The following is an 8,753-nucleotide window of genomic DNA, read 5'->3' on the forward strand; positions in this document are numbered from 1 at the left end:
AGGCTTCTGGTCCAACATTGAGAAATGACACAACGAGATTTTCAGATTTCCTTTCAGGTCAGGAAACAAATAAATATATCTCAAAGTAAAGTCCCTTCATCGCTTCCCCTTCAGGAATTATTATTTTCTCTTCTCCGAATCCAGCGTTTTAATATAATACAGTGGATTTATGGGACAAAGGAAAACGGTGGAGTTGTAACCAGATTCAAACATTTATAAAAATAAAAATAAAATTAAAAAAGAAAACACAGAGGAAGAGAAATAATAATAATAATAATGTACAGGCGTGATATTCCGACACGGGGCACTGAAGTTACCTGAGTTATTATTACTTTTCGTGTTTGACCAATCTCTCTGGAAATGTTGGATACAGATTATCAGGCAGTGACAGTGTGAGCTGACAGCAGGAACCTGTAAACGTGGGATTTACTGGGTTTATATGGACAGCAGCCCCACTCGCGATTTTATTTCACAAATAAAAAATTGCAATAATAATAATAAACGAAAAATAAGTGCTCAATGCAAAGAAAACAAATAATTTGAAAGCAATCACCCAAATGAAAGATTTTTTTTAGCGTCTGTTGCTGTTTGAAGATTTCGACGTGGTCAGCTGCAAAAAGCATTAAATATTATTTAAGGCATGCAGTCAGGACTTAAACGTCCTGTTGCATTAAACTTTTTTTTTAAAAACTCCCGAAATGCGTCTGGCCTTAATTGTGAGTTTCGGGCGCCATAATTCCCATCACTTCTCCACCATCAACTCCCACTGAGGAGACCAGTAAAACCAGAGGCTGCTCTGGTCATACCAGTAGAGCAAATAATGCAACCAAATCATAGACAGTCTGCAGAAAGAGACACTGAAGTGAACGTATTTCAAAGCAAAACATCACACTCAATAATAATAATTATAATAATAATAATAACAAAGAAAGTATACAGTCATATTCAGAAATCTGGTTAATCAGTTTTAGCCTGAAAAAGCAAAAATGTCCATTCAGTGTGAGCTATTCATCTCCAGTGTTGATCATCGTCGTGGTGCGTTCATGGTGCACCAGGAGGAGATGCCACATTTCATTCCTCCCCCATTAGAAACAGCCATGGGATATCAAATTTACGTCATATGCCTTCTCCTCCATATAATTTTGGTAAATAAAGATCTTTGTTTCACTTTAAATGCGCACGGAATCAGTAATAGTAAATCTGTTTTTTGTCTTTTTTCTGGTTTTTTTCTTCCTCTCCATCTATTTGTTGGACATCTCCGAATACTAAAGGGCAACACTCATATGTTCAACTTTTTTTTTTTCCACGTCTCTTTTTTTTCTGTCAGGAAAAAAAACAAAAGCCAAACTTAAATACTGTAAACTCCATAAGTCCCTTTCCCTTTTTCTCTCGGCGTGTTCATGAAAGCAGTCACTGTACAGGACTCTGTAGTGTGCGGTGTAGAGGAGGGGTGTCTGCTTGGGAATATACGTCCTCCATGTTCGGGTGCGGGACCCCAATGGGTGTCATTCTTTTCTCTTTCTGTCTTCTGTTGCAAAACCAAACGCGGACAACCTCTTTTTCCAACTGCAGCGTGTTGGCCAAACTGCTGATTTCGTGAGCAGACGGCTTTGGGCATTTTAAGAAATGGTTCTCCAGCGCTCCTTTCACCCCCACTTCGATGGAGGTCCTCTTCTTTCGTTTCCTGCCCTGCGCCGCAATCTTGTCCAAATTGGTGGGACTGCCCGTGTTCGAGTCTGTCTCCTCCAGCCACTTGTTTAGCAGCGGCTTAAGTTTGCACATGTTCTTGAAGCTGAGCTGCAGCGCCTCAAACCTGCAGATGGTGGTCTGAGAAAAGACGTTTCCGTACAGGGTGCCCAAGGCCAAGCCCACGTCCGCCTGCGTAAAGCCCAGTTTGATCCGCCGCTGCTTGAACTGCTTGGCGAACTGCTCCAGGTCGTCGGAGCTGGGCGCGTCCTCGTCCGAGTGGTCCTGGTGGTGGCTGAACGCCTGCTGGGGCGACTCCATCTGGTTGTCGTGGCTGCCCGACTCGTCGTGGAGCGGGTCCCGCATGCCGTGGTGCAAGGAGCCGGGCTGGGGACTCAGCATCGCGTTGAGGTTTGTGTATCCGGGCTGCGAGTAGACCAGGGACTGGTGGCCGTTGGATGCCGGGGACAGCGGGGACAAGTGGTGCGTCGTGGTGGGCGCCCACGAGCCATGGTGGCTGCTCTGCGTCTGCTGGTGCACCAGGTGAGATCTGTGGTGGAAGCCGCTGCTCAGGTCCTCCCGGGTCGCCTGCACGCTGGCTTTGTGCTCCTGCTGTCCGATGTGGGTGCCGCTGGACCAGTCGGTGTTGGAGGTGGGCAGCCACTGGTGGTGCGTCAGGCTCATCGGGTGTCCCGTGTTGGTCGCCGCGAGCCCTTGCAAGTACTCGTGGTGCATCATTTTCTGCACCTCTCTGTAGGTCGTCCCCTGGTGCATCCTATCCGAATCCGGATGCATGAGCGGGTTGGACGGCAAGGAGTTATTCCTCGGAATATACTGAGCTGTTGTCGCCATGGCTCCTACTTCGAAAACTGACGAGCACTTCGGAGGTCTCCAGGCTTTAGAGCCGGAACGCAACAACCTGCTCTGGGAGGTCTTGTGGAAGAGCGAGGACACGCCTCCCTTCCGCGTGTATTGGCTCCTCTCCGATCCGAGCCCACTGGGGACGCGTTCAATAGGCGCACGGGTTCAGAGCATGCTGCTGGATCGGGCTCCCGCTCTTACGCATGTTCTCCAAAAACATATGTTCTTTTTATTAAATGTCTCTTCGAGTTTTTAACAGCACTCATCTGATCCGGGAGACGCGCCTCCCGTCGATCCGTGACATTTATTTTGCTTTTCCTCCCAAAGAAGGTGAACGGCGGCGGTTTGATTAGGTTTCCCCGCGTCGAGATCGGTTGTTTTGCAAATAACCACGTGGGGGAGTACGGAGATCTTCTTGAAGGGCTGCCCTCCCTCCCCCTTCCTCCCTCCCTCCCTCCCTCCCTCCAACATACACATGCACTTACAAACACGCACCCGTGCACCTTTATAATAGGTCACTGATGATTATAGCGCTCCTCATTTTAAACAGATTATAAGGCGCGATGCTCCAGCTCCAGCTCCAGCAGCCTCCCACGCGACGAGGCGCGCGTGCACGTGACGCCCGCGCACGGAGCTGCAAATGTGTGACAAATTTGGGAGCGTTTGCTCCATTTCAAGAAGCCTCCGCGTATGTCATTTATTTGTATTGTCTCGGTAATTTCCAATGTTGTATGATCTCATCATCACCACCCACTTAGTCGGGATAGGCCAACTCTCTCTCTCTCTCTCTCTCTCTCTCTATCACCCCCCTTCCGCGCGCACACGCGCTCGCGCACATACAGTGCAGGTGACAGATATTAGACACAATGTATTCACGTCATTCAGTATCTTATTTTGAAATCCGGAACGCAGCACGTTATCTGGTGATTATCCATAATGTATCATAAAACACTGTCTAATTTCATTTTAGATGACATTGTCTCCTCGCTGCCAAGCTGCTGTTCCCTGGAAATCAGACTCAACCGATTCAAGAGAATAAAACAGGCTATATATTTGTATTTGTTTTATTTTTTTTATATCGTTTACCTCTCGGAGCATTTTACTAAGCAGCAACTTGGAGAGAGAAACCTTGTGTTTCTTCCTCCTGGCTCCTTCCTTCCTCACTACCTCTCCCGGTTGATCTGATTATTTTTCCCTTCACGTTTTGTCCCAATAGCAAATTACCAATTCTATGAATTGCAAAGCAGCCTCAGAGACGCTGAGGGGTAGAGAGAGAGAGAGGGGGGAGGGGGTGAGGAGGGGGGAGATGCGAAGATTGAAAGGGATCTTTGCAAACACAATCACGTTCTTAAATGGAAATGCGGGGCTTTAAACAAATCTTACATCTCTCCCGTTCCATTCGCCTAAAACTCTGCAATCAGGCGCATGTTCCCCTCCTTCTAAAACAGGAGCTTTTTGGAAGGGCTTTCCAGGCGCAACAGTCCCAATTTAATCATTTACCTGAAAGCAATGTTTTCCTTTTTTATCTCTGTTTGCTTCTTGTCATCTTTCCCCGCGCGACTGTTCCCTGTCTGAGTTGCAGGACGTTTTGAATCCGGACTACATGACGCAAAAGGTAAGTTGCTTTCTGCTGTGACCGCGTCCTTGCTGGATACTCTGGCGTTAACAATGTAGCGCGCGCGTGTGTGTGCGCGTGAGCGTGTGTGTGTGTGTGTGTGGAAAATGTTGTCGGGGTCACAGGTGCTCGTCATCATCTCTTGAAAGGCGTGGTTTTTGTCCAGCCATCCTTTATATATTTATTTGAGATGAGCGAAGCGCGTTATCTCACGTGTCATTTTTTTATTTATTAGTGACAAAGTCAGATTTTTAAAGATAAATGAGGACGTTTACAGCGCGAGGAGCCTTTTTTATTGGTGGAGTTCGTGACGTTTCATTTTAATAACATTATTCTTATTCCATGAGAATAATTTGCTGCGTAATTTTAACACGCGCTTGATTGAACTATAAAAGCTTTAAACCAATATATAGTAAACTAATTGTAATTAATAGTTGATGGACTGTCATCGTAATAAAAAACAAACCTGTGAATAAATAGACTGATGCACAGAAACGCGGGGTGAGTCCTGGGAGAGCCCGGGCTGCGCGTCCCCGCGGCTCCACGCAGCTCCACCGTTAATGAAGATGCGTTCGCCATTCACTCATTCTTGTCTCCCAGTCTATAAAAAGCGCTGGTTTCTGCCACACAGAGCCCAGGCTTGTGCTTTGCCATGCCAGCGAGGGGAGCTGCTGGAAAAAAGAGAAACATCCAGATGCTCTGGCCCTGTTTCTAAAGAATATGGCCTTGTGTGCGCGGAGGTGCATTTTTGCCGGGACGCACTAGTTTCCATGGTGCGCTCGATGAAAGGGATCACACAGGACTTAGTGGTGAATGACGGGGCCGTACAGGAAAAGCGACTGGAAATGAACACGATATGATGGATTGGAAAAAAAGGAAAGTATGAACCGCAGGGACGAGTGGAGGAAGTTGGGTGACCCTTTGACCAGAAATAAGTCTCCTCTTTGTATCGGCACCCTCCCTAAACACAATCCTCGGGTTTATTCTCCACTTTCTCAGGGGTCTGGGTCCTGTGGCGCTGTGACATTAAGTGAACGTGCAGAAACTAAAATAAAACCAAAGACTCCTACAGTGAACATGACACGTTAAGGATGAGATTTGCTTCCTTTATTATTATGTTTAACTCCTGTATTTCTACTGTAATTTATTTATTTATTAGCATGAAGGGCCTTTTTCCCCTCCAGTCAGTCACGTGTTAATCTCTTCCCCAGTCTACTTAATATGCAGCAGTTATTGTGAGGACACACCTCAACCAATAGAACCCGGCGACCCTTCAATTAAACAACTTTCTGTCACTCAGTATAGTAGAGGCCTGCAGAATAATATACAGAAATACAAATACATCGCACTAAACTCACCCGTGACAAAGACTTAAATACTCGGCATGAAGCAGAAAAAAATCACGTCGTGTTTTGTTCCAAAAACAATTGGAAATAATTCAGAATTATGTGTTTTTAAAAGGGAAAAAGTAAAGGTTTTAACGCAGGTTATTTTACTCCTTATTAATATGCAAACGCATAATTTCGAAATAAAGTTTAAGATGGAGTTTTAGCCAACACAGGTATATGAAATAATACAGCAGACTTTTTAAACGGCCTCGGCCTCATATTAGATGTTAAATAGGAGTCTTCCTTAATTCCTGGGGGAGCGTTCCGACCTGCCACGGGCTGTGTTCACATTTTAAATTCAACCACAGCGACGAGAAGAATACCCACCAACGCACTCAATCACATAATTGTATTTCGTTTCCAGCTTTATTTTTTTATTTTATTTTTTTTGATAGACATGCGTAATAGGCACTAAATATGCAATGAAAAAAAAACCTGTTTGCCATCCATTTTGAAGCCCAAATCGTCCCGTGCTTTTCAGGTAACTTTCTTTTTTTTTTGGCTAATGAACTCGGGCTGTTCCGCCAGCATCCCCCCGAGGACGCGACGAGGGGAAACGCTTTTCTTCTGGTAAAAGGTGCGAGTTTCTTCCTCCATCTCTCGGCTAATTAGGCGGGGTCTGAACACCAGAATGAATATTCATGAATGGCACCAGCGCGCAATTAGTAGTGGAGAGCGTTCCCAACTTCAATCCCCAAACAACGCAGCTTGCAGAGGAATGGGGGTCCGCCCCCCCCCTCCATGTGTCTCTGCTTTCTGCTCAAGCACTCTTTGAGCCCTCACTTATACTGTCAACTCCTATCAGCCGCTCTCCTGCTCCCCGCGTTCAAAGCAGCCACCAACACAAGTGATCCGTCCACTTCATGGAAATCTCCATGATGGGAATATAGCTGCTAATCCAATTACATTCCTCAATAACTTCTCAAGTGGTCAAAACAGAGATTTATTGTGTCAGGGCAGGTTTTGGGAGTCACTTTACCGCAAATTAACAACAAAAATCAGTCGTTCAGAGCCTCAACATCTAAACGTCTGCATCGGAAACGAGTCAGGGTGAAGATGTGCTCTCGTGCACGTGCAGGAACATAACCCCCGTGTGCGTGCACGTACCGCCTAATGACGCATATCATCTCACAACACCCAATTTCATAAGCATCACGCCTCACTACTACAAATCCCCCGCATTGCCGAAGGCCCCCGGTGCACACATCCCCTAAAGCCTCCCTCCACCTGCCTCGTGGTTGGTGTGTGACGCCTTCGCCTGTGTGGCTGCCTGTCCGTCCGCCCGCCGAGGACCCACAATCCTCTGCTTTGAATTCAAGGTGATTCTTATCCCCGACCCCCTCCTGGCCCAGCGAGTTTGCCTCTTGCCTCCATAAAGACGTGTTTATGTATGTATGTATGTGCAGAGGGGAACACGGGGAGCTTTTTCAAGGGTTGGGGGGGAGATAAGCAGAGGAATTTGAGGCCGGTGAATATGGATGGGTCCCTGCTTTTAGAGAGCACCGCTGATAGAGAGGTAAACAGCTCCTGGCCAGGAGGAGGAGGGTGGGGGGGAGGTGGAGGGGGGAGGAGGGGGTCGGTTGACGCATGCACTGGCATACATTTGAGGCCCTAACTCCATATCCCTCTCTCCCGTTATTCATCTCCGAGGACTATCTGTCATTATTTCTTCACCTTATTCCGTTGTTGTATTGTGGAGGTTTTTGCTTTTGGACAATCTCGTTGGATTTCGACAACGAGGTTACATTATCAATACACGGGGAAGCGAAGGGGGTCGGCAAACCCCATTCCAGCCCGAGAAGTTTTTGGGCGTCTCAGTGCTGATGCTGCATTTTTTAAGGTAACGGTTAAATCAGTGCAGGATTGACGTTATCAATGCCGACTACAAGTCCCACGCTCTCCTCTTCTCCTTATGATGATGATGATCTTCTGACCCTCTCTCCCTCTCTCTCTCCTGACAGATCCTGCGAGGCCGAGTGACTGGCCAACTCGAAGGTCACGACCCCGTCGGGACTCGGCAGAGTCGACGTGTCTCACACGTGTTGTCGCCTGATACGGAAGGTCTGCTGTTCACGACTCTGCGAGGTCCATTACAGCATCTCTAGCTTTCTATTTGAGGGTTTAACAAGCATGGCTTATGAGTGTGTGTGTGTGTGTGTGTGTGTGTGTGTGTGTGTGTGTGTGTGTGTGTGTGTGTGTGTGTGTGTGTGAGACAGAGAGAGAGAATCACTTACAGCATGTAAACAACACGCTGTCCCTTAATGTCGCATTAATTAAAGATTTAAAAGCATGTGTCTAAACCCCAAAACATATTTTCATTTAGCAAAAAACTAAAAAAAAGTCCTGATATTCTGACGATGAATGGATTCACGTTTTGTTTTTTTAAAGTATGATTTTGGTCATTTTACCTGAGTTAATGGACTGACAGTATCACCTTCTTTGCTTGAATGCATGTTTGTGCCACAGCACAATGAAACGGGGAATCAAGTTGGTTTGAGGAACATCTTTGCATCTGGCCAAATGAGAGCAGGTGTTCTGTTCCACAGGTAAGCCCTCTCAGGCCGGCTTCCCGTCGGGGCAGCTGCTTAGTTTTATCCCACTTGATTGCTCTCTTGGCCACGAGAACACATACTCTCTCACACACACACACACACACACACACACACACACACTCCAGAACTTCCACACTAAGACCCCACCGCAAAGTTATTAATGAGCTGTTTAATTTTAATTAGATAGTAATTCATGTTAATGCCTGCTTAATGGAGCCAAATAATTCCCCTCGGTCACTCGGGGTCTTTATGCTTCGTTTACCAGCCCCTGCAGTTATTCTCCTTTGTTTTTATATTACATTTCCAAGTCTTCTCTTTTTTCTTTTCCCAAGCTGTGAGTGAATGATGAAACAGTACAAAAACGGGGAAGCATTACGGGGTGAGTGAAGCGTGTGAGTGTGTGTTTAAAAGAGGCTCAGTGAGAGTGAAAGCTAGCGTTCATGTTTGTCTTCTTTTTTTATTAACATTTCACTAATACTGTAAGAGCTGTTTTATCATCCATGTATGTTTGTCTGCATGTGTGAAAAGTTGAACACACACACACACACACACACACACACACACACACACACACACACACACACACACACACACACCCTCTAAATGCACATGCCACTACAGTAAATGCCTTAAGCCAGACCAAAGAAAAGG

General features: G+C 46.3%; 1 protein-coding gene across 1 annotated transcript; it reads right to left on the reverse strand.

Moving 5' to 3' along the window:
- Window positions 1-1,067: 1,067 nt before the first annotated feature.
- Window positions 1,068-2,603, reverse strand: pou3f1 (POU class 3 homeobox 1). The gene has a single exon (XM_084026871.1). The coding sequence runs from the start codon at window positions 2,536-2,538 to the stop codon at window positions 1,411-1,413; it is 1,128 nt and encodes a 375-aa protein (XP_083882997.1). The 5' UTR covers window positions 2,539-2,603; the 3' UTR covers window positions 1,068-1,410.
- Window positions 2,604-8,753: the final 6,150 nt, after the last annotated feature.

The sequence above is a fragment of the Eutrigla gurnardus genome (assembly GCF_963514095.1).
Source record: "Eutrigla gurnardus genome assembly, chromosome: 14".
Taxonomy (NCBI): Eukaryota; Metazoa; Chordata; class Actinopteri; order Perciformes; family Triglidae; genus Eutrigla; species Eutrigla gurnardus.

What these genes read in the sequence shown, in the direction of transcription:
- pou3f1 (XM_084026871.1), bottom strand. Translation starts at nt 2,538, where the DNA reads ATGGCGACAACAGCTCAGTATATTCCGAGGAATAACTCCTTGCCGTCC.